The 27207-nt window shown below is 35.6% G+C and overlaps 1 protein-coding gene across 1 annotated transcript; it reads right to left on the minus strand.

Annotated features, from left to right (window-relative positions):
- Positions 1-11090: 11090 nt before the first annotated feature.
- LOC120083180 (ABC transporter G family member 3) lies at positions 11091-26991 on the minus strand. The gene is made up of 12 exons (XM_039038816.1): positions 26787-26991; positions 25255-25939; positions 25078-25157; positions 24526-24812; positions 23441-23612; positions 23207-23320; positions 16348-16476; positions 15195-15386; positions 14841-14927; positions 13009-13281; positions 12778-12885; positions 11091-11597 (listed from the first exon to the last, which is right to left on the minus strand). Exons 2-12 carry the CDS (start codon positions 25724-25726, stop codon positions 11346-11348), a joined length of 2166 nt encoding a protein of 721 aa, XP_038894744.1. The 5' UTR covers positions 25727-25939; positions 26787-26991; the 3' UTR covers positions 11091-11345.
- Positions 26992-27207: the final 216 nt, after the last annotated feature.

The following is a 27207-nucleotide window of genomic DNA, read 5'->3' on the forward strand; positions in this document are numbered from 1 at the left end:
AACTTCCTCTGACTACAAACTTCGATGAAAATCACCTTCGAATACCACCTTTATGCAACTAACTTTAGGCTCTGACAGCCACCTCTGATGCAAACTTCAGCAAAATCATGTTCGATGATCAACTTCAACAACCAACTTTGTCCGACCAACTCCAGACTTCAAAAACCACCTCCGATGACAAACTTCAACAACCTTCATGTGACCAACTTCGATTACAAGCCCTAGCAAAAAAACATCTTCATTAATCAACTTGGACAACCACTTCCAACTATTATAAGACTGATGATTGTTAAAGTATGTTGTAAGGTTGTTGATTATATAAAAAGTAGTATTTTGTCTACATTAAATGCAATATTTATACGTAAAAATTTGTAAAAAAAAATATTTTTATTTAATTGAATTCACATATCAAATAAGTGCTAAGAATATTTAAACAAAAAATATGTATGTAATTGAAAAATATGTAATAATTAAAAAAAAACCATAAATGAAAAAAAATTCCTGGAATATTTTCTCGCAAGAATTAGTGAAAAATAGAGATTTGTTCTTTGATGATCCTCCAAATTTATATAAATTGAAAGTGAAATTGTTCAAGAAATATGATGACATTCCATTGGCTGCTAAGTTGATGGAAGAGATTTAATTTTTAAAAAAATACATGACACAATAAAAATATAGAGCAAGAACAGGAACAAGAAGAACAAGAAGAAAATGATAATGAAATTAAAAATCAAAAGATTTTATCTCTCTTTGCTTTCTCATTTTATTTACCCATATTTCTGCGAGAAATATAATGAGTTATTTATTATTCATTGCCCAAAAAAGAAAGAATGGAAGAAAGAAAAGCTTTAAAAATTAAAAGCAATCCATATTTTATTTAAACAAATATGGGTAGAATTATTGAATAAAAAAATTTCAAAACAAAAATAATAATGATAAAAGCATATTATTAAGAGTTTACATCAGATACCCCAGACATATGAACTCAGACCAAATAACTCTGCACAGACATATGAACTCCAAATATCCTATCTCAACTCAATACCCAAACAACCCTTAATTATTTATTATTGACAATTATTTATTGTCCTTAGAAATCTAATTATAACATTTTTCAAAAGTGTCATTGATATTCATACCTTGACAGGCATGCGATGACTGAAAATAACAATCGCGAATTTTAATTATGACAGCTTTTGAATGTCATGAAATCTCAATTTTATTGTACCTAGGTTATTCTATCAAATTTCCTCACCAACTATCTATCCCTTTTTCAAGATATCTACCAAGGTTGCATTAAAACATTTAGAAATGTTTCATGAATTTCTAATGGAAAGGGGCACACACAACATGGTCTACACCTTGCTAGATGGGGCAAAATTATCAAACCTCAATCTCTTGGAGGCCTCGATATTCAATGTGTGATTGATAAAAATCGTGCTCTTCTTGTAAAATGGACATGGAGAGACGTCTATGAAGAAGACTCCATTTGGAGACAAGTTATTGATGCAAAATATGAGGTTAATAATCCATTCTCTTGGCCAAACATCATTGTTCCAGAATATACAAAGGTCATTGGCAGGCTATCTTCATGTACTTGAATCTCATTAAAGATAAAATTACTGTTAGAGTGGGAATGAATGGGCTATATCTTATAGGAGAAACAGAGATAGAAGAATAGTTTACTTTTAGGAGCTATTTGGATAGTTGATATTGTTTGAGTATAAAGATTAAATATATTGGATTTAAATGTTTGGGTTTTAAATGTATGAAATAATAAATGTCTGTGTTTGGATGTGTATGGTAATTAATGTCTAGAAGTTAAGTATTTGTGTTAAATTCAATAATTTGTATATAGAAACTAAAAGTAAATAATTACTTAATTAAATGTAAGAGATCAATTAAATTTAATACTAATTAATGTATTGTTATGTTAATTAATTATTTAATTAATAAAATAAATAATTTTTAATCAAATATATTTAAATAATTATTATAAATAAATTAGAATATTGATAATTAATAATAATAATTTATATTAAGGGGTATTTTTAAATATAAAATATATTTAAAGATATTTACATTTTGCTACTAAAAGTGTTTTACCTTTGGAATTTTTTACTAGGAAGTGTAAATATTTTTAGGATTTTTTTATTTATAAGAATTTTCCTTATATTACATAGTTAAGATAACATAAAATATTAATAGTAAAGATATTAGTTGAAATTTATAAAGTGTAAATAATATATTTATATTTAATAATTAATTAAAAGTAATAGTAATTAATATTTAATATTGATTTATCAATTAATTAAGCTATATTTTTACCGTCCATTTGTCAGATATAAAAATCTTACATTTTTACAAGATATTAAAAAATTCAGGTCATATGGATTTTAAAATTACTGGATAATAATATCGTGGGTTTTAAAAAGTGAAATTAAATAGATGAGGGATATTAAATGGAAAAATTCCCCACTGAAGGGTATATGTGTCTGGAAACTCAAATCAAACGGAGCCCTCGCCACAAAGTCTATCCCTTGAGATGGGAAGTGACCAGACATCCTCTATACATCCTCTTTTTGAAGCAATTTGGTCTGGTTTTTATCTTAAGACGGTTAAATTCTTCTTATGGGAGGCCAACCACAATGCCATTAGTACTTTGTGATAAATTGCAGCGACGCCTCTCTCACATGGCCCTTTTCCCACACTATTGCGTCATATGTCATGCCACCTATGAGACATCGACTCACCTATTCATGATTATATGTTTGCAAATCAATTTTGGAAGGATTTATTTCTCCCATTCTGATGGTACAGTGCCCTCCTCAATGAGGATATATATTTTAATCTTCTCATAGACACTCTCGCCATGAAGTTCTCTCATTGTTCTCTTAGAGTTTCAGTACAACATCTTCATTGTCGATTTCTTTCATCTTTATTCATTTCATTGTGTCTTTGGATATAGAGCAAGATTCTTCATTGGATCTAGAAACGGAGAGAATGTAAGTGATATTCTACAGTAATTCTTGTCCCTTAGATCATTTAGTATTGAATGAACGATCGTTTAGTATTATATAAATGATCATTTATATAATATTTAAACGATCATTTAAATGATTATAAACGATCTTTTATATATTACTTCACGATTGTGTAGTATTATATAAATGATCATGCATATAATATTGAACGATCGTTTAGTATTATATACACGATCGCATATACAATTCTAAACGAACACTTATAAATAGTTGGGCGATCGCTTATCAATTATTGGGTGATTTCTTAAAATTTGATTGGGTATTGCTTAAAATTTGCTAATCCAATTGCAGATCAATGACGCTACTTCACATCTTTGTATGATTTGGTGAGGAATGGGACCAGTCAGGAAGCAATTATGTTGGAGGTCATATGAAAGGTCTGAAGGTTAGAAATGATATAACAGTCAGTGAATTAGTGAATATTATGCACCAACGACTGAATATCGATCCAGATATGTTTGATATATACATCAAATGTTATTACAATCTATTGGTCCCGACTCCTCCAATTGACATAGTCGACAATGAAAATCTTAGCTTCTTTTTAAAAGGTAGTGATGCATCCTAGATATCGTTATTTGTATTAGTTATGAAGGAACTCATTATTTAAGGAGATCCTTGAGCGGAAGCGGATTGTCCAAATTTCATTAATTATTAAAAACTAAATTTATAGTAAACATACAAGATATGCATTCAAAATAAATTACAGCATGTTTGATACAAGAAAAAAGGATTCAAGATACATTACCTTTGAGGACCTTTTCTCTTCACGTATCCCACGAACAATCACGAGCCTCGAACACAGCAACCTCTTGAAGACTTTCTTCAAGAACTTCTCGAACCAAACGGAGACATAACCACAATGAGCCTTTGGTATTCTCAGGGTGAGAACCGAGGAGTGGTGGGCTCTAGATATTTTGATTAAGAGGGATTGTTTGAGTTTGGAGGAAGAAGAAGATTGAAGCACACAGATCTATTCTATAAAAACTAGATTGTATATCCAATGCTTCAATCATGTAAAAACGTAGAGGAAGAAGAGAAAACAATTTTCTTTTATTCTTTTTGCCACAAAAAATAATAACTACTCACTAAGGTGGTTGGAGAGAAAAGAGGGAAGTTATTATTCAAAATAATAAAATAATATAAATACATATAATAACTAACTTATCATATTATATTCATATTAAACTATATGTCATGTCAAATATAACATATAACCTATAGTCTTAATATTGTATCATATACAATATGAACTATAGTTTCTTTTCTCTATTTTATGGCATTTAATATAAATCATATTTATATTAAATTTAACAAGTATGAATCACATTCATAGAAAATATATTTGAATCTCATTCAAATATTTATTTCCTCCAATTAAACTATAATGTATCAAATATTATAACAATTATATCATATATAATTGAATCAATTTAATTATATCATATATAATTAAATCCTTTTGATCTATTAAAGGAACCTTATGGACCTGTAGCTTGAAGCTCCAATAGTACATAAATAATTAATTAAACTTTTTAATTACATTATCCCTCATCCGTTAACTGTTTGGCACTCCACTAAAGACCGACAATTGCACTCTTCGCACTATAAATATATTTTTGTATCCATTGGATACAACCAATCAATAGTACAATGACCCTTCACAAATTGCTCGTAAGTGTAGCTGGGCCAAATTACCGTTTTGCCCCTATAGTTATATTTAACTCCTTGAGTACCATTGATCCCTTTAATGAACAATAGATCATAGTCCTACTATGACTAAACCCCTCTCGGGCCAGGAGAGGGTGTGACGCCACATTGTTCAAGACCCGGAATCAGCTCTTAAGGGAGCAATTTATCTACTTACCCCTGCTTCGGGGAAGGAGTGAGTTCCATCTTGTGTAGTCGTGTTCCCAGCTCCCCAATCAAACAAATCCCTAAAATGGTAGGCTTGTTGAGTCGACGATCTGACCACTCTCGCCCATACAAATCAAAGGACCGCCCTCATAGACAGGAGTTCACAACTCACTCAGGATTCAGGTCATGTTACCTATAGTCATCCTGGTGAAATGAAAGTCTTTATTATGAACTGTGTTATATAATAAGACTAAACATTTCGTGGTTCAGTCTTATACAAACTCATTTGTATAGATATCCTCGCTCGCATGTCTAATACATGAATGATCATGATCAGATTATTTATAGCACTTTACAACAATTGTAACACCTACAAAGCGGGTCATACTCGTAGTGTCACTAGGATAAGGTATCCAACCTTATCCATATATTACAGATCATTTAGGTTATCACTTAAACATGATCCATTTGTATGTCTCTATATAAACATGATCCACCTGTATGTCTCCATATACATGTTTAAGTTACAACGATAACCTTGGATGTTAGTTTATTGGTTTGTGGTTAATGCTACTAAAATATTACATATTTTATAGACAAAGTGAATAAAATATCTATATTATTAATCACATAAAAGTTTGTTCATACAAAGTTTACAAACTATAGGACCCTACGAGATTTAGGGCATCAACCCCAACAATTACACCTCATGAAAGTCATGGAGTACACATCGAGAATATCTACCAGCAGTGCAATCCAACGAATCAACCCAATCCAACTAGTCAAAACTTTGGATGCAACCACTCCAACACGTATTATTTCCTCCATGTTTTCAATGGATGATCATATTGAGCCATGTAACTTAGGGGAGGATCGAAGGTTGGTTTGGTCATAATAATGAACACAAATGTACTCCACAGTTCGATACTGACCATAGATATGGACAATCTTCAGAACCACAAACTTCTCCAACACTTTACATTCATGTTCCAACCCCACTTGCTTCTGTTCCCGCCAGTTTTGATGCCTTCAGTTCAAATGCATTCCACCATTCCAACCCAACTATTTGTAGATATACCCAAACCATCAGAGGGCTCATCGTATGACGACCTCATCAAGATACCTCATGACTGTCAGAATGACGAGGATATAAAGGTTGGTCAGATTTTCTTTTCGAAATATGAAATGTTAATTAAATTGTCAATACTTGAAATAAAAAAGAACTTTGACTATCATGTAAAGAAGTCAGTGAAGAGCTTGTTAACTGTACTATCGACTACCGTGACTTTTCCCCCCTTTTTACCTAAGGTGAAAACTTGGTTGGTTTATTCCTTTCTCGACGCTGAGGGAGGTCATTTTTCTCCTACATTTAAATTGTTAATTAATAAGATAACAATGGCCTTACCTTGATTTCAATGTTAAGATAATTAATTCATACAACGGTCTTACCTTGATTTCAATGGTTTCCTCTTGAGTTGCACTCTCAATAACATTGGTTGGATCCAAATCGAAATGGCTCCTAAGATTGAACGATTGTTGGGGAATTCAATTCTTTCATCGGCTGTTGCTTCCATCATCTTGTGTTCAACAACCACGGATTGATCATGATAAATTTGGATTGCTCATCATGGAGGGTTCCTTCATTATTATTATTATTATTATCATCATCATGAGTCTCTTCATTATTACCATCATCATCATTACCATAATTATTATTACCATCATGAGTCCCTTCATTGTTATCCTGTACAAATCACACAAAATATACAAGTAAATAGTGATCATACATGATTATATAAACGATTGTTTAAGATTTTCTACACTATCGTTTAGAAATATCCACATGATCGTTTAAGATTTTCTAAACGATCGTTTAGAAATATCCACACGATCGTTTAAAATTTTCTAAACGATCATTTGGAGAATCCTGAACGATCGTTTAGGATTCTCCAAACGATCGTTCAGGATTATTCAAACGATCCTTTCGGGTTTTCCAAACGATCATTTAGGATTATATACATACATACCCAATATAGACGCTAGACTAGTAGCTTTATTTCATTCAGCTGTTGGCCCATCAGATGATGCTAGACAGCAAACGTATCACCCATCTGACGAACCATGGTAGTCAAGTTCACTAAATCTTTGCGAACTTATTTAATTTCCTCCCTAAAAACTTTGTACGATTTGAAATGACGATGTTTTGAGGACTTATGTTGCGTATTTAATGATTCATCTTGTCCCCTCTTAACCTTCTCCTGATTAGTCTGAACCAGCCTACGTGATTTGGGTTCTATGGTACAATGCTTAGTTACATGTTGATCTTAATCACCAATATATGGGGCTTATTGGATGGAGAGTGTTCTTGCTTCCCAACATGATGGTCAAACCCATCATGCCTCATAAAAGACTCATGGTATCGATGGAGTGATCATGCCCCTCACCCTCCTCAATCCTTCTTCCTTCAACATCGAGTCCTTCCAACCGGTCCTCCTTGTACCTTATCTCCTCTATTCTTGATACAAGTCTCATCAAAACAATAGTCTATATAAAAGAGAATGAGTAAATCATAATGCATGAAACTATGATAGATGCCAATAATTACTAAGTGATCGGTTATTTACTTTTTTAGGCTGAAACACATTCTTACTTAAAGAGTTATAAGATGGAGCACGAGATTGAGTCCATCTAAAAATTCTAGGAATTGCAGCCTTGCTGACTTTGGTGGCTATGAACTTACTTGACGTGGATAAAATTTCGTAAGCCCAAACCTATAATATGGGAGCTTTGTTACACATACATAATATACAGATTAAAGTGAAATGGAAACTAAAATATATACCTAGAATGCAAATGCAAATCCCTTTATATAGTAATATAAGGCATGATGAGCATTTTCTGCTTTCTTTGTCTCATGTGCTTCCTTCTTTCCTCGCATGATAATCTTCATGTTATTCAATGTATGTTTGAAAAAAACAAACGACCTGTCATAATCAATCCCAAATGTCCTCACATCAAATTAGGTTTTCTTGTCTTTTTCAATCATCACCATTTCGATGAATAATGCCAATGTAACCTTGATGACATTTTCATCGTTTGTAAAAGTGAACTTCTCGATCGCGTTCTCCACGTTCTTTCAAGAACTATCCCTATCATTTAAGTCCTTCGGTCCAATAATGAGTTGTCACGGTCTTTCACTACTTGTTTCTCTTTCTACTATTTCCTTGGTTGACCACAACCCAGTTATCATATTAAAATCATCTTAGAAGAATGTTACCTTCTTCCCCAATATGTTGAATGATATAACGTTTGGGTTCGCATCCGTTACCTCCCTCAAAAGAAAATGGTGAAAAAGTTGCCTATTAAATACAAGTTCTACATCCAACAGTGGACCAAAGGTCGTTGTCCTAAACATTCTCATATGTTCTTCTACAAACTTATTCTTAATAACCAACGAAGTTTTGTGGACTTGGCAAGAAATTGTAGCAGGGAAATATTTCTCAGTAGGGACGGCCATTTTAGTAACCTGCAACAAACGTATACATTACCACAATAAGTAAATAATTGCCTAAAACAACTAAATGATCACATAATAAAAACTAAACAATCGCATTGTAACGCCCTGAGTTTTTCATAATTCAAATTCTATAATTTCGTAAAATTTGAGGACAATTTTGTTAATTTCGAAATTCATATTTGTTTAAAGGATAGATTTGGATTTATGTTGCATTAATTTAACTTTAGGTTAATGTCGGAAAATTATTTTAAATTGGAAAAAAAAGGGTTTAGAAATATATGTTTATTTATATATATTTATGTTTTGGGAAGGAAAGGAATTTAATAATATAAAGTGGAATAAGGAAAAGAATAAAATATAGTTTATTTTATTTCCTTTTTAGTTTTATTATTATTATTATTATTTTAAAAAAAAAATCCCTCTCTATGAAATTAGATGCAATCTCTTTTCGTTTCCAAACTATGTGACTGCATGAAAGTGATGCATGTCCAAGGGTGCCAGTACATGAAAATGATGTACTAGGGCTGGTGTGTATGAAAGTGATACATACATAGAGGGTACTGGGGTGTACGTAAGAGGTGCACGCTCAGTGGGTTATATGTATACGAAAGAGGTGTATACATAACCATGTGTACAAAAGAGGTATACATCCCTACATTCATAGAGAGGATCTGGGGTGTGCGAAAGAGGAACACACTCAGTGGGTTATGTGTATGCAAAAGAGGTGTATACATAACCAGGTGTACGAAAGAGGTACACACTCAGTGGGTTATGTGTAATGCGAAAGAGGTGTATTACATAACCAGGTGTACGAAAGAGATACACACTCAGTGGGTTGTGTGTATCGAAAGAGGTGTATACATAACCAGGTGTACGAAAGAGGTACACACTCAGTGGGTTATGTGTATGCGAAAGAGGTGTATACATAACCAAGTGTACGATCGTACACATTAAGTGGGTTATGTGTATATAAAAGAGGTGTATGCATAACCACGCGTACGTAAGAGATTGTGTTTCCTTCGAAATTTACCAGAGATTGTTTTCCTTCGGGATTCACCAGCGATTGTGGGTCCTACAGGACTTACTAGAGATAGTGGGCATATTTAACTACAGTAGGATAAAAACAAGTTTTTTTCATGTATGTGTCCCAGGAGGACTAGAGCAGTTTATATGTTCCACTAGAGGTAGGTATCTAGAGGACATAGATGTCTAGCCTGACCTCAGTAGTGGGGTTACTTACTGACTATTTTATACCCATCATTTCTCATGTTTATGTTTCAGGTAAGAGTAGGGACCCGCTGGCGAATGATATGCGAAATCCATGATTGAGCCACTGGGACCAATTTTATACTTCCACTCATGATGTTTAGATTTCTTTCATGTTGGAAACCTACTGATTAGTATTCGTTTCCAAACTTTTACAGTTTTCTAGATTCATTAAATTTCTAATTATGATTTATGGATACTCTGTTATTTGACTTTTATTTTGTTTTAATGAAAATATTTTATTTGACTTTATTTATTTAGCATTTATTTCCCTATGAAAATGTATCATTTTAAATTCTATGCATGCATGTGTATAGTAATGGTCTAGCTCGAGTCCTAGGGAGTCGGGTCGTTACACGCATAACAAATAACTAAACGATCATGTAACAGAAAACTAAATGATCGAATAACAAACAACTAAACAATTGCATGACAAATAACTAAACATCGTATTACAAATACCTAAACGATCGCGTAACAAACAACTAAACGATCACATTACAAAGAACTAAACAATCGCGTAAATAAAACTAAATGATCGCACATCTTTATCTAAACAATCGTTTACGTTTCTCTAACCGATCATTTAAAGAATACTAAACACTAGCCTAGGATTATCTAAACAATCTCTTAAGAACGAATACACGATCATTTAACAAAAGTTGAGAGATCGTTTAACAAAAGGTAGGTGTGAACCTTTACGAACCCTAAACGATCGACGATAACCCTAAACGAATATCAACATACATTCAAGGAGAAGAGTCACATACCTTTGAGAGATTGACGACGGTGAAAAATGTGTACAAACAACCGACGAGAAGGGGGCCAAACGCTCGAATGAAAATGAGAGATGACGAGAAAAAACGAGAGAAAACAAGAGTTAAAATCGCACAGTGAGAGATGCAAGCGAAAAAATGGAGTAAACAATCCTTCATAAAGCGGTTTGAAGGTAAATTGGAGGTAAATTTAGTATTTCACATGGACAAAAAGTCAATCATAAATTAGTTTTTAGGAATACATCATTCATAGAAAAGTTTTTGAGATTTGGGTCATTTTATGAAATTTTGTAGGAACCACATTTTCAAACAAAAGGGAAGTTCTTTCAACAACTGTTTTGAACATATTTCCTATCTCACTTACTTTAATACTTTCAATCTCACATCTCTTTTGATCAATTGAAGAAGTCTTTTGTAACTTTGATGGCTTGAACTTTTGCCCTTCTTTTGTAAATTTTATACATCAATGGAATTAATTTCTTATTTAAAATAATTATTAAAAATATGATTCAAGTGATTTTGAAATTGTCAAGAAATTTTAACCATTTTAGAATCTCTAAGAATACTGTAAGTAGTTAAAGATCAATGTCTCTTAATTATTTGTGGCTTCGAATCTCTTGCACTCATTCATAATGTAATATTGAAGAAAAATATATATTTGAATCCGATTCGATTAATATCTGTACAATGTAAATAAAAATAATAAGCAGCAGCTTTCCCTCGAGGGGAAGAAGGGATTAAGAGGAGGGAAGAGGCTTACAATTTGCAAACAAAATGAATAGAAGAGACTAACTTGCATCATTCCTTGAATGTGCACAACAAAACTATAAAACTAATGTTGTAGACATCTAAACAAAAAGCTATACTAGTGGCAAATCGCATTTTTCAATCTTTCATATCCCGATTACAACGAAAACCTTTACGCAAACTCGTAAATTTACCTACACGAAAACGTAAAAGAACAAAAACTATGACACGGTAGGCTACTACCATGAGAAATAACACCAACAAATTCTTCCATTTGGAGTGAGTATTAGAAGAGATTTCATATGCACTATGGAGAGCCTGGTAACCAGTTATGTTTCTTACCTCACCAACTGCGAAGGAACTTCCAAGGTACTCATTCTCCAATAGCCCCTGTAAAAATAGTATACTATACATGAAAGATTGCAAAAATCATGTATTGATGATATCTATAAAATCTTCTTCCAACCTTTAAGCATAATTGGTAGGGTTCAAAAAACAAACTCCTATGTGAGTTAATACATTCATTTTGATTTTCTTAAGCCAACATGTGGAATACAAGAAAGATACAATATTAGGGACTCCTTTGGTTGAATCTTATTAGACCTTTCTTTTGGTCACTTTAGGTGAGAAAATCCAAGGGCTTTCTATAAGCAAGGAGCAGTCATTTGATCGACTTATTGAGAACATTACTTTGTTGTTTCTTGGGGCAAATTGTCCTCTCTTTTTCATTTTTATAGTTTTGTATCTCTGTTGTCCAATTGGAGAAATCTTTTGTAACTCCTTTGAATTGGGGGCTATCTCCCCATCTTTTGTAATTTCAAACATCAATGAAAGTATTTCTATTGTATCAGACTTATGCAAAAGTTTGTTTCAGTTTAGATTAGTTAATGGATCCTTTATCCTTTGTCAGAAGGCCGAGAAAAACTTGGACCACCTTCCCTAGGAGTGTCAATTTGCAAGATCGGTGTGGAATTGTTTGTTTTCACGAATTGAGCTTGTGATTTCTCGCCAAAGGGGCATTCGTTTTATGACTGAGGAATTCCTCCTCTATCCGCCTGTCAAAGAGAAATTTGTTTTTTGTGGTTTGCGAGGGTATGTGCTTTATTGTGGGATCTTTGGGGGGAGTAGAACAATAGAGTTTTTCGAGGTGTGGATAGGGACATTGGTGAAATTTGGTCCTTGGTGAGGTTCCACGTTTCTCTTTAGGTTTCGGTTTCAAAGACTTTTTGTAATTATTCTCTAAGCAATATCTTATTTAGTTGGAAACCCTTTTTCTAGTGGGTTTTTTCTGTGTGCTTGGTTTTCTTGTATGTCCTTGTATTCTTTCATTTTTTTTTTCAGTGAAAGTAGTTGTTTCAATAAAAAAAAAAAAGGGTTTGTTCTGGTTTAGATAAGATTGGGATAAATTTTATCTTTTCATTTTCTTCTAAAACAATGGCAACTCTTGGATTATATAGAAGTAAACCATTAGGGAACCTACCCAGATTTAACCAGAGGCAGAACTGGAAAAAAGAGTGTAAACCAAATTGAATATGTGAAAGTAAAGAGTGAATGTCACAAGTAAACTTACCTGTATGGAGTAGGTGTGGAAAGCAATATAAGATAATGGATATGTCCAGACAGGACCCGGCAAAGCATTTCGAATTCGAAAATAACCTGCCGAAAGCATCATTAGCACCTGAAATGACATATATATCATCCGTTAGAGACAAGGACGGTGGCATTGGAAGAGACACTTAAAAGTAAGATGAAGTTAACATATGTTTTCTTTCAAAACATAGTCTTGAATAAGCGAGCATACATGTGCAGATACGAGTGTCAAAACGATCCAGAATATATTTCTCCATAAGGAGGCCATAACCAGTATCAGTCCTTCGTTTACTAAGAGGCACATGAAGAAGTTTAGCACGAAGTACATCAACAATCTGAATTCGTCACGGAGTCCTATTAAGAAATAGAAGACGAGACTTGAAGAGATAGAAATGAGGAAGAGGAAGGGTATGCTGGAGAGAAGTTGCCCAAGTAGGAAGACGAATGCGCCAGAATGATAATTTGATTCTTCACTAGTATATATCTGCAAAAAGTATAAACATTTCCATCAGATGTATTAGACTAAGATGAAATCATATTCAGATGCCCAGGATTTCATGGACCACATCAATGAAAAACGCATCAACAACGGTTCTATAAATATGAGTACTTTCGACTTATATTTATGGGATGTTTTCAAATAAAGAAAAATGAACCAACTTATTTATAAATATAACAAAATGTCACTGTCTATCAGTGATAGACCGCAATAGACTTCTATCAGTGAGCAATAAACTATCACTAATAAACAGTGACATTTTGCTATACTTAAAAATATTTTCTTGCCCTATATTTTCAGCAGTTTTCCATATATTGTTTTGATATTAAAACTAATATTATATATCTGCTGCAAGGTCACCAGTAAGAATTTAAAATATGTTGAAATAAGATTCTGTGCAAGGTGTATCCCAAGGCCCAAGTTATATATATAAACCCAAGCTTTCTTAGAAAAAATGAAAGAATACAAGTGGAATAAAAGAGACCACCCCAAAAGGAGCTTAGTGAACCCAAGAAAGGGTTCGAGTCAAGCAAAATAAGGCCTAAAGAAGAATTACAAAAATATGTATGCATGGAAACGCAAGGAGAAGTATGAAAAAGGGATCACAACTCTCTCGCAGATCAGTCAACCCCTCAAAAAGTTCTACTGATTCCTTTTCCCCCCTCCCCAACCCGGAAAATACTGTTCCAATAATGCTTGTTCTGTGTGTTAAAAAAGGGACGTTTACCTGAAAGATCTTTTATTTTGTTTAAAATTGCATCAACGTAATGCTCGTTCTGTGTGTTAAAAGCTGGAACTTTTCAGTTTAGTTATAAACTGATTTCTGATACGCACTAGCTAATATTCAAGCCAACATATTTCCCTTAGTTTGACCATGTTCTCGATGACAAACTCCTCTCTATTAAGCACTCAAGAGGGTCGATTCTTTCAATAAGAAACCACACATTCATGTATATATGTTAAGAAAAAGGACCAAACTAATGAAAGACCTAGAGACTGAGTAGAGGAGACCGCACCCAAAAGCAACAAAGTGCAGCAAAGAAGGAACCTACAGAAGAAGAGTCTTCCAACCATTGGAAGATATAATTATCAAAGAATTGGATATTGGAACTGACCCAGAAGGAGTGTGCTATACACTAATACAATATATATATATATATGAGGGGCTCATATCACTAATATAACTATTCTAAAAATACATTTATTTCTAAGCACTTAATCCACTTTAATTCTAACTACACCTCTAAACTTCTGAATGTCCCTAGCTAAGGACTAATATGTACACATAATAGCCCTGGAATACTCCTAATAGTTTCTCCAACACCGTATAGATACTACCATATTATTCATCAGGAGTTGAGTGAAATTAGATCCACTACTCCCAGAGGATGACACCAATATTGAGATTGAACATTCCTGAACGACAGATATAGTTGCTTCTATGAACTCCAAGACGGATGAGATAATAAATCATGCCTTTAATTAATTATAATTCAAGACCGTGAAAATAATTTGCATTCTTAAATAACACCTGAGAGTATTACCTTAACCTCCCTCATGAGAGCAGGTACTCCAGCAACACTTAGAAGAGAAGTGAATGAAACAAATACAAAAACTGCTGCAACTCTTGTCTGCATTTAAGACAATAAAACGAAAAAGGAATGAAATGTATAGAAATTAAATAATATAAATTGGATACACAGTTCTTTTTCTTTACTAAGTACCAATAACAGGCAATGAAAATCTATCCCATATTCAACAATAACTTGGAGTGGTTTTTTTAAGCATAATAGTAATCTTACTAGTTATTATTATTTTTTTTTTTAATCTTGAATACACAATCACTATCACAAGCAGAGATAATTTTTTTGTGATATTTCACAGACAGAAATACTCACCACAACTGAAGACAAAGAATGCCCTAATCCAGAGAATACTGTACCAATACAAACTGCAAGTAGCATATAAAGTATAAGCCTAAGCCAATAATACTTCCATTCCCTTGACATAACCAATAAAGACCTCCAAGTCAAAACTGCAATCCTCGTTAAATTACTCGCTTTTCCCTTGCTTTTAAGAGATGGACCTTCCTGTCGAAGATGCAACATGTGGCATATTAATTCATTCACCTCTGGAGCTGAATTAAACATGATCATCAATGTATCATGAAGAATGTAAAATTATCTGGAAGATAATCCACCATACACTTAAGAAAGTAAATTGGAGCAAAGCGTGCTCTTGTACAGAAAACAGGCACAAAAGGAAAATGATTAGTTCTTATTAAGTAATGCAGCTGTTTTAACTTTTGTGTGCTTCTGCATGTTTTCATCATGGGGTCAAAGAAATTATAACAAATGTATAAACAGGTGCCTTTACTGAAAATAACCAAATAAGCTTTCTTGTGTATTTCAAAATTTAAGACTGCATATATTAGGTTTAGATCCATGTTTGGTCCCCCTCATTTTCATACCTATTTCATTTTTGTCCATAAATTTCTAGTGGTTTGTTTGTCTCTCGATTTATAGCATTCCAGTTTAATCTCTTAATTTTGATAAAAAAAACTATTTTTGTCCTTACCCTTACTTTTCCATTAATCATTTACAAGATCCAAATTTATTTCTTAACCTAAGACATAAACAGCTAGTTCAGCTAGTTCATATATCTATTGATCAGGTAAATGCACAAAAAAAATATTTTCATAAAAACAAAATAAACAAAAGATGTGCTTACGTTAGGTCTCTGTTAAAAAAATGTGCCTATACTAGGTCTTTGTTATGATAAAAAAGGACTGAAATGGCTTGTTAAGCAAAATTCAGGAGATATAAGAAGATAATTTAAAGTTTGACCAATGTAAAATAAGTATAGGACTTTTAGGGACTAGAATAGGATTTAAACTTTTAAATTATCACACAAATGGACTAAATTCCAAATTTATCCTTCACAGCACATAATTTATCCCAGAAGACCTGCATGCCAAGAAGCTGAGTAATAGAAAACAGTACGGGTGTGAGACTTCTCAGTTATTTACATATATATATAAAGATGTTATACCTTATCTGTTAGTCTCAATATCATAGTTTCAACCGCAGCAGCATCTGCTGATGATTTATATGTTGCTTCAAGTGTGCGGATTGCAACAGCAGTATCCATATTCACTGATGAAAACTCCCCTTGGTCGTCCTGTTACAATCAAACAGGAAATCAAATGCAAAACAATTAATGAGAAACATATGATGATAGCCAAGTATATTACGAACCTCAAATAACTAGTTGTTTAATAAAAGTAATCATTTCTCAGAAGTGTTGCACATGTTTAGCAAATGTTATTATGCATCAGATGCCCACAGAAAATTTTAATAAAAGAAATACTATTCATTTTTCATATTTCTATTATCCACATCAGTTAAACTTGAACAGCTAAAACGCTCTTAGTTCAGTTCGGTAGAACGCGGGTCTCCAAAACCCTGTTGAAAATAAGAGGAAGAAAAGAACCCAAGATTTACGTGGAAAACCCTAGATCAAGGAGAAAAAACCACGATAGAGATTGATTTTTATTATTAATTCTGATACACAAAATACAAGAGAATAGGCCAAATAAATAGACTAGTGGGAAGCCCTAGGGTACAAACAATTACTAAAATACCCCTAGGGTAACAAGCTGATTTTCAACACTCCCCCTCAAGTTGGGGCGTAAATATTAATAAGGCCCAACTTGCTAACACAGTAGTCAAAGCTTTGTTTCAATAACCCTTTTGTGAGCACATCTGCAATTTGTTGATTTGAGGAAACATAAGAGATGCATATACTTCCGTTGTCAAGTCTTTCCTTGATGAAGTGTCGGTCGATCTCAACGTGTTTTGTTCTGTCATGCTGAACAGGATTATTTGCAATACTTATTGCTGTCTTATTGTCACAAAACAGTTTCATTGGGAGCTCATTGTCTTGATGAAGATTTGACAACACTTTCATCAACCAGATTTCTTCACATATCCCTAAATTCATGGCCCGATACTCAGCTTCCGCACTACTTCTGGCCACAACTCCCTGTTTCTTGCTCCTCTAGGTCACTAGATGCCAAACAAATGTGCAATNGATACTCAGCTTCCGCACTACTTCTGGCCACAACTCCCTGTTTCTTGCTCCTCTAGGTCACTAGATGCCAAACAAATGTGCAATACCCAGATGTTGATTTTCTATCAACAACAGACTCTGCCCAATCAGAATCAGTGTAGGCTTCAATGCAGCGTTTATCAGACTTCTTGAACATTAACCCCTTACCTGGTGTACCTTTCAAATATCGTAGGATGCGTTCAGCTGTTATCATGTGTTTCTCATACGGAACCTGCATAAATTGACTGACAACACTCACTGCATATGAAATATCAGGTCTCGTATGAGATAAGCATATCAATTTCCCAACTAACCACTGATATCTTTCTTTATTGACCGGGACACTGTTACTAGTATTGCTGAGCTTTGAATTATATTCAACTGGGGTGTCAGTAGGTTTGCACCCAGTCATTCTTGTTTCCATTAGAAGATCAATCGTGTATTTCCGTTGGGACACTGAGATTCCGTCCCTTGACCGGGCAACTTCCATTCCGAGAAAGTATCTTAACTTCCCAAGGTCTTTAATTTCAAAGTCTTTGGCCATCTTTGCTTTGAGTTTCACAATTTCATCATCATCATCACCGAAGAGCACAATATCGTCAACATACACAATGAGAACGGCAACCTTCCCTGAAGTTGACTTCTTTGTAAATAGTGTGTGATCTGAGTGCCCTTGGGTATACCCTTGTCCTTTGACAAAGGTGGCAAATCTGTCAAACCAAGCTCTCGGAGACTGTTTCAACCCATATAGCGATTTTCTCAGTTGGCAGATTCGCTGTTTGAACTGATCTTCAAATCCGAGGAGAGGATTCATGTGGACTTCCTCCTCAAGTTCTCCATTGAGAAAGGCACTCTTTACATCCAGTTGATGCTGAGGCCAATCTCTGTTAACTGCAACTGATGGCAAAACTCGGATAGTATTGAGTTTAGCCACGGGAGAGAATGTCTCGGAGTAATCTACCCGAAAAGTTTGGGTAAACCCTTAGGCAACTAGCCTGGCCTTGTACCGATCAGCAGTCCCGTCTGACGTGTACTTTATAGTGAAAACTCATTTGCATCCAACTGTCTTGTGCCCTTTAGGTAGGATCACCTGGTCCCATGTTCCATTTTTCTCAAGAGCCCTCATCTCCTCCATAACAGCAGCCTTCCAAACTTCAGTTCCCATTGCGTCCTGTATATTACTCGGTATCACCCCTGTATCTAAACTGGTGGTAAACGCCCTAAATTTAGATGACAGGTTACTGTAGGTCATGTAACTATGCATAGGGTACCTTGTACATGACCGAATACCTTTCCTCAGGGCTATTGGAAGATCGAGAGAAGCATCATGCTCCTTTAGTCTGTCAGAATTTCCACTGTGATCACTAGTCTCCTCTGCCTGGGTTTCATCTTCAGACATCACCTTTTCACCATTATCTCTAGTATCACTCACATTTTCTAGAGCTGTGTCCGAATCATTATTTTCCGTAGTCTTCCCATCTGCTATAGTGGTGCTGTTAGCACATTTTCCTCCTTTTTCCTCTCTGTATTCGTTAGTCTCAGTACAAGTATCAATCTCATTAATTTCAGGAATACACGTACTTGATGTTGGGTTTGACTCATGGACCGGAGCTGGAGATGCAACAGGTGACGCTGCTTCCTTCCTGAGATTCTTCGTATAGTAGGTTATCCATGGGACTTGATTGGTAGGGAGGATAGGACCGACATGTTCGGGAATGGGAGATAACTCTAAAGGAATTGTATAAGTGGACCAGTTAGTCTCTTCACTAGATGTCTCCCCCTGAAGATGGCTAACAGGGAAGAAGGGTTGATCCTCAAGGAAGGTGATATCCATGGAAACAAAATATTTGCGAGAGGATGGGTGGTAACATTTATACCCACGTTGATGAAGTGAATACCTAACAAAGACGCATTTTTTAGCACGGAGGGTAAATTTCGTGCGGTTTGGACCGTGGGAATGAACAAAAGCAACACAGCCAAAAACTCGAAGTAGTACATCGGAGACTAAACAAGTAGTGGGGTAGGACTCTTTCAAACAGTCTAATGGGTTTTGAAAGTTGAGGACTCGGGAAGGCATTCGGTTGATTAAGTGAGCAGCACTAAGGATGGCATCACCCCATAGGTAAGACGGGAGTGATGTAGATAGCATCAAGGACCTGGCAATTTCCACCAAATGACGATTTTTTCTTTCGGCTACCCCATTTTGCTGGGGAGTGTAGGCATACGAACTTTGGTGGACAATCCCTTTGGATGCAAGGAACTCCTGGAAGGAAGTGTTAAAGAATTCCCGCCCATTGTCACTTCTCAAAATACCAATCCTGGCACTAAACTGGGTTTCCACAGTGGCATAGAATTGTTGGAATACAGATAACACTTCGGACTTATCAGTGAGAAGAAATACCCATGTAAGCCGAGTGTGGTCATCTATAAAGGTGACAAACCAGCGTTTCCCTGTGGAGGTAGTGGTTGGTGAAGGACCCCAAACATCACTGTGGACTAAGGTGAAGGGTTTGGATGGTTTATAGGGCTGGGAAGGAGACACGACTTTGTTTGGCACGAATACACACATCACAGTTTAAAGAAGACATATTAACATTGCGAAATAAATGCGGAAATAAGAATTTCATGTATTGAAAGTTTGGATGTCCTAAGCGGTAATGCCATAACAGAAAATTATTCTCAGAATTAGAAAAATTTAAAGAGACAAGGCTAGTCCTATAATCATTCCTAGTGGAAGCATCATCAGTCAGGAAGTAGAGTCCCTATCATGCCGGGCAGTGCCAATCATCGTCCCCGAGCTCAGATCCTGAAATAAAACAGAGTCGAGTGAAAATACTGCCTGACAATTCAAATCTCTTGTAATCTTACTGATGGATAACAAATTATATGAAATTTTAGGAACATGCAAAACATCTCGCAAAACCAAACTCTCAAACGAAGATAAATGCCCTTTTCCTGCAACAGGTGTGAACGACCCAGCTGCAATCCTAATTTGTTCGTTACCGACACTTGGACAATATGAGAGGAACTAATCAGAGGTACCAGTAAGATGATCTATCGCCTCTAAGTCAACAATCCAAGGTTTTTTTCCCGTTAATACTAATAAGACCAAAAGACTGGATATTACCTGACTGGGCGATGGCATTGACTCCAATCGTACTCAGGCTGGTCGTACTATCTGCTGAGGGTTGCTGAGGATTCTCATTTACGGAGTCACTCACAAGGGCACGTCCAGATGTTGATTTGTCATGTGACTGGCAACATTTACTGTTTGGGGGCCATCCATGTAGCTTCTAACACTGGTCCTTTATATGCCACGGCTTTTTACAATGCTCACAAGCAGGAGTGGGCCTTTTATCGCCATCAGTACTAGAGGACTTAGTGGCAAAAGCCGCAGCATCAGTAGAGGTAATGACAGGGTTATTCATTGCAGTTGATCTATCTTCCTCCAGACGTATTTCTGAGCATACTTCCATGAGAGAGGGAGTAGGGCGTTGCCCCAGAATCCGACTCCGAACGGCATCAAACTTCGAATTTAGACCGGCCACGAAGTCATAGACACGATCTGCTTCTTCAATTTTTGCATACTGTGCTCCTCATGAGCACATTTCCAGATTGTCTCCCTACAAAAATCCATCTCCTGCCACAAAAGAGTCATTTTATTAAAATAAGACGTTAAGTCCATAGTGCCTTGCTTACATTCATGTGCCTGTTTCCGTAACATATAGAGCCGGGATGCATTCTTCCTCTGTGAATAAAGTTGTTGAACATCCCAAATATCCTTGGCAGTTGTAGCATAGAGTAACGGTCTGCCAATCTGGGGTTCCATACTGTTAATCAGAACAGATCTCAACAGCGAGTCTTCTCCTTTCCAGATCCGCTCCTGAGAGTCTCCTTGAACGGGCTTAGGTATCTCTCCAGTCAAGTATCCAAACTTATGACGTCCTTCCAAGACCATTCTGATGGATTGAGACCAGGAAAAGTAGTTCTGGCCATTCAATTTCTCTCCAGTAATAAACCCTGCAGAATTTCCCATGGATCCAGACAAAATATTTGTAGTGGGTAAAATAGGGAAAGAATTTACCAGGTTTTTAAAGTATACTGGTATGTTGGCCGAGAAATCTGGTTAAGAGTTTGTCTCAAGAACTGTCTCGAAATCTGCAATCTGCTATTGTAGATGGGCAAAACGCTATTGGAGATCACTTGTAGACCCCCGGCAAGGCTGATGTGTAGATCCAACCACCGGTGCCATTGGAGCAGACAGCTAGATCGACGGGTCAATCGACCCACTCAGGCAGAAGACCGGTGCATAAGGACTTATTGACTTCTCCTGGAATGGCTCGACCACAGCAGCTCTCCGGAAACACTTTGAATCTGCCCGCTAATAAGAAGTTGCGATCAGCGAGATCTGCTCCGGCTGGCTCGTCGCACCGGCTGGGTCGACCGATAAGGAGGTGCGGCTACAGTCGTGCGGCTGGAAACCCTGCAATTGAGGGTGGTCGAGCGACTGAAAAACGTTGGGCTTGGGCGGCTGGAATATTCGCGGCGGTTGGGAATGGTCAAGTCGCTGGAGAACGCCGGGATCAAGCGATTGGAAAACGTCGGGGTCGAGCGACTGGACTGTTTGCTGTTCGGTTGGGATCTGGTCGGCTAGGGATGGATGGCTAGAACTTGGCTGATTAGGGTTTGGGTCTTAAACAAATTTGATTATTTTTGGCAGCACGGCTTGGAGGTATTGTTCCATGGCTTCCAGAACGGCTTTGGTGATATCGGCTTCCTGACTAGTTCCAATGGAGGTTGCTGATGGAGAATCTGGTCTATTTTCATCAATGATGGCTAGGGTTTCGTGGCCATGCTTTGATACCATGTTGAAAATAAGAGGAAGAAAAAAACCCAAGATTTACGTGGAAAACCCTAAATCAGGGAGAAAAAACACGATAGAGACTGATTTTTATTATTAATTCTGATACACAAAATACAAGAGAATAGACAAAATAAATAGACTAGTGGGAAGCCCTAGAGTACAAACAATTACTAAAATACCCCTAGAGTTACAAGCTGATTTTCGAAACAAATGTCTCTCAATGGAGACTACTAACTAGGGGCTTAAATGTGATAAATTAAATTACCTCCAACAATATCTCTTTTGATTCCTCATACACATTACCAATAATTAAAAGGAAATTACATTTGATGGTGTAAAGATGAACTCATGAGTTTTCATTGAGTTTTCTGATGAACTCATGAGTTTTTAACGTTTCTGCGGGTATAATCAGTCACACGAAAAACTTTACCTTCTTTGAAACCTTCACTTTCTACACACAGAAAAGACTCACTAGAGAAAGAGGATCCAACAAGTGGCAAAAGAGCAAACTAAAAGAGAACCCCGCAGTGGGGTGAAGACTACAAAAGTGCCCTCCTCCATATCCAAAACTCAAACCTCTGATCAAAGATAGAAGGGTCATGACATCTGTCGTTTTCCTTTCGAAAAAGATCGGTGGAATCCAAGCAAGAGAGAGATAGCTCCCCATCGTACCCAAGACTTCATTGATGAATTTTTTTTTCATTGAAGACAAATGATATAAATAAGGAAACATAATGCAGAGGTCCTATCCCCTATCCATTTATCCTCACAGAAATATGTTTCCTTCCCATCATAGAGTTCATCATCTATTATATGATAGATTATAGATGGACTTAAATAATCATTAACCTTGACTTTGAAAAATGTTCAAACAATATTTCAAACCTATTAAAAGAAAACAGATAAATAAATAAAAACAAGACTGGAATGAGTTACCTGCCAATTCTTGCACATTGCAATGATTCTATCAAAATCTGTATTTATTGCTCGTAAGAAGTGATCAGAAGGACTTTGCATGATTGGACAAGGGAATCCAGCATTAGCAAAATGCTTCATAAGAAAAAAAATATATATGTATATTAGCCACTGAAAACAAGATACTTATAGAAGCTATGATTCCCCACAAAATGCTTCAGCGGGGAATGCTCACACAATGCACATTAATATTACCTGCAAGCAAGCCAGTGTTTCTCCAAAAAACAGTGTATTTCCATTTGAAAGCAAACAAATTCGATCAAAAAGGCCGAATACTTCCGTGCTGCTCTGGTTGATGGTAAAAACAAGAGTGCAACCAGTGCTTGCAAGTTTCTTCAATGTCACCATCATTAAAAGTGCAGATACACTGAAAGAAGAAAATCAACAAACTCAACAACCTCAAGGAAAGCATTGGCAGGAAGCTCAGCAACCTCAAGTCAATTAAGCCCTTGCCATGGCCGCCATTTTGTCACCATAACCATTCATGGAGACCAAGGTAAGTGTCATAATAAGTGTCATAATGAAGACAAATGATAAAGACTATTAAACCAGCACTTTCTCCCCTTTCTCTCCCTTTTCTTTACTGAATGTAATAGAAAAGAAAGATAGGGGCAACTAGCTCTCTACTCACTTGATTAGCTTTCCACATGTGCATGCATTTACTCTCTCTCCCTATCTTTTTATTTTTTCCTTCTTTTTTTCTGTTCTTTTTTTTTTTTTTTTTTTTAACTGAGAAATCTAAATTTTTCAATGATATTTGAAAGTCACAAAGCTAGAATTCCTTCAAGGATACAGTAAACTTTGCAGATAAAATACATAAATGTACAATCACTAAAATCCCAATCTTAAACCAATTCCTAAACAAAAGCTCCTAAACAAGAATTAACATCACAAAGATAAATCGTTACAAATTCTGTTGAAATAGCACATCATGAAGTGCTCATACTCTCATTCCTTACCACTCCATGAGGTCCTTTCTTTTGTCCCTCATTCCTACTGCTCTTGACCATCATTTTTTTAAAAAAAAAGAAAAAAGGTTTAAAATCCTGAAAAATAAATAAAAGTTTGCTTTTTAAACTTTAAACAATGATGCTCAAAACAAACACCATCACACCAACATTAACAAGATTTCTCTGTGTATTGACTATTACTGTGCCTAATGAATATGTAAGATGAAGTGTGCAATCTAAGACTGTCGCAGATTTTCACATTTTGTTGCAGAATAGGTAGATGAAGTACAGAGAAAAGTCCATAAAAATTAAGAACAATATCAATAGTACCTGTCAAGATGATAAAGTGGCTCATCGATGAATAATATTTGCGGTCTCATAACAAGTTCTCTAGCAATGCTAACACGTCTTCTCTCACCATTAGGAAGGCCCTTCATATAGCAGTGGCCTCCAATTAGCTTATTTGCATAATCACTTAATGACATTGCATGGATGGCATCCTCTACCACATTCTTTTTCTGAAAAAAGAAACCAGGTAGTTGAAGCAATGCTGAGTAGAAAAGAAACTCCCGGACTGTGAGGGAACCAATCAAAGTCGTCTCTTTCTCAACAAAACCCTAGAAAATTATGGCAAATAGAAATCAATTAATTAAATGGTAATGTCACCAAATCAAGAAACAAGAAATCATTAGCATGCATTTCCAACACCAAAAGATATGTTACATCCTATCATGACGCCACAACCAATACTCAACTAAAATGATGGTAAATAATTAACGTGCTGAGGTGGGTAGAAATAAAAATCATAGATTGTAGAATATAAAATCACATATAAAACGAAAGATGTGAAGGGAAAATGCAGTGGCAGGTAATCTCACTTACATATGACCCATACGGCATGCGTGATTTTGTTCCATTAACAAATACTTCACCATACATTTTTGCTGAACGATGTAATCTTCCTACAATAGACCCCAGAAAAATCCCAAATTTAAAATGAGAAAGAAAAAAGAATCTGAAAATTTTAAGATTAGTTATTATGCATAGTCAGCTGGGGACCTGCAAGTGCCCTTAGCAGTGTAGACTTCCCTGATTTTGCTGGACCCATTATTACAGTCATAGTTCCAGGCAATGCATAACCATTGGAACTTTTCACAACCTTGTCAGAATACTTCCTTTTCCCCTTTATTGTTACAGTCAAATCTTTCCATGCAATGTATGCCCCAGAAATTTTTCTTGCAACACCTGCACCCTCTGGTAATGGAGGGGATGGCAAGGAACAACTGTTAAGTTTAGAGAGAGAGGGTGAAGCAGGGGTGGTTGCAACATTGATGGAGTCACCCCCTTCCTCCATCCTCACATCTATATCTGTTTCCTCCCAGTCTGGTGAATCCTCAAAGGAGATAGGCTGTCGAAGTGAACCAGGTTTTCGCAAGTAAAAAAAGTTACTCGAAGGTACTCTACTCACTGGACTACTTGCTGAAGATGATGAAGACCTATAATTATCTGATTGAGACTGGATTTCCTCCATAATATTTTTCTCATAAAATATTGCTTCCAATGTCTAAAACTTCAAGTATGAGAAAACATGCTACAACGATTGGCTCCTCCCACAGCGTATCCCAATTACTCTACTCTTCTGAAATAGAAGCACTCTACGTTCTTATAAAATATAATAGCTTTGCTTCATTATGCTGAAAACCTTGCATCACAAAACATGACATATGCCGTTGTTTTCAAGAAACTGCAAAGTGATACAGGCTACATTAGTTTTCACGATTAATGGTAGAATATAACTTAATATTAACAATTGCATTTCTGACTGAAGAATTAGTGAACAACGTGAGCTAATAAATTTGTTCACCTGACTACAGAGCCCTAAACTGTTTGAGTTAAAGACAAACATTTTGTAGAAATAGAATGCGTTTTCATTATGGATAATATCTTTATCTCAATAGATTTCACTACATTTCATGATATTCAAAAGCCAACAAAATCTGAAACTCCAATCCAGCTCAAACTTCTTGATGCAGTAGAACAAATCCATGTGCATACACTCAGCGAAAAGAAGAATAGGCAGACATTAAGAGATCAAGAGTTCGATATTCTTCAAGACAATAAAATATTCAGTTGCAAAAAAGAGTGCTGAAGTTAAGTTGAAATCCACCAAACCAGCAAATAAAACTTTAATCCACCGCTTGAACTAATAACATACAGCCCAAAAACACATTCTCTCCATCCAAAACTTCAACAAAAACATTCTCAACCACAACCCTTCATTAGAAATGCAAGTACTTCACATTCTATTCCAAACAATCAGAAAAGCAGAACAAAGCAGAACAGACAAAAAGAAAAGGGGAAAAACAATCAGGGATTATTCATGAACAGAGACCAAAAAGGAAGCAAAAACCCCATTAAACGTAAAACAGAACTCAAAAACACTCATTCCTTAATGTTCTTTTCATCACTTTCTTCCATTTCTCAGCTTTCAAACAGGGTGCAGAAACCCATAAACAGAATCAAACCCACATAAACAAAAAAAAAATGGGAAATTAATGAATGCATTGAAGAGGGTAAAGAAAGAAAGAGACCTGGATCTGAGCCAAAGAACAGAGAGGGAAAGAGAGAGAAAGGAGAAATGGGTGTCTTTGTTGTTTGATAAAAGAAAGAAACAGAGAAAAGAGAAAGAGAAAGAAGACTGAATTGAAGTATTGAAGTAAGTGTATAGGTAAGGTTAAGGGAAGTGGATCCTCTGGTTTGACCCGCTTTCCTCCAGTTTGGCTCTCTGTTTTGCATCTCTTTTTCTTTTTCCTTTTTTTGGATTTATTTCTATGTCCTTAATTTTGGCTTTTTGTCGTTTTTCTTTTTCCTGTTTTTTTCTTTATTTATTACAAATACTTCCATTTTCTATGCGGACATAATGATTTGATTTTGAGCTCCCCCAACACTTACGCTTTGAATTTAATAAAGGTAAGGTAGAAAAGTGTTCATTTCATTATTGATTCTTTTTCT

Source organism: Benincasa hispida, chromosome 8 (genome assembly GCF_009727055.1).
Source record: "Benincasa hispida cultivar B227 chromosome 8, ASM972705v1, whole genome shotgun sequence".
NCBI classification, from domain to species: Eukaryota; Viridiplantae; Streptophyta; class Magnoliopsida; order Cucurbitales; family Cucurbitaceae; genus Benincasa; species Benincasa hispida.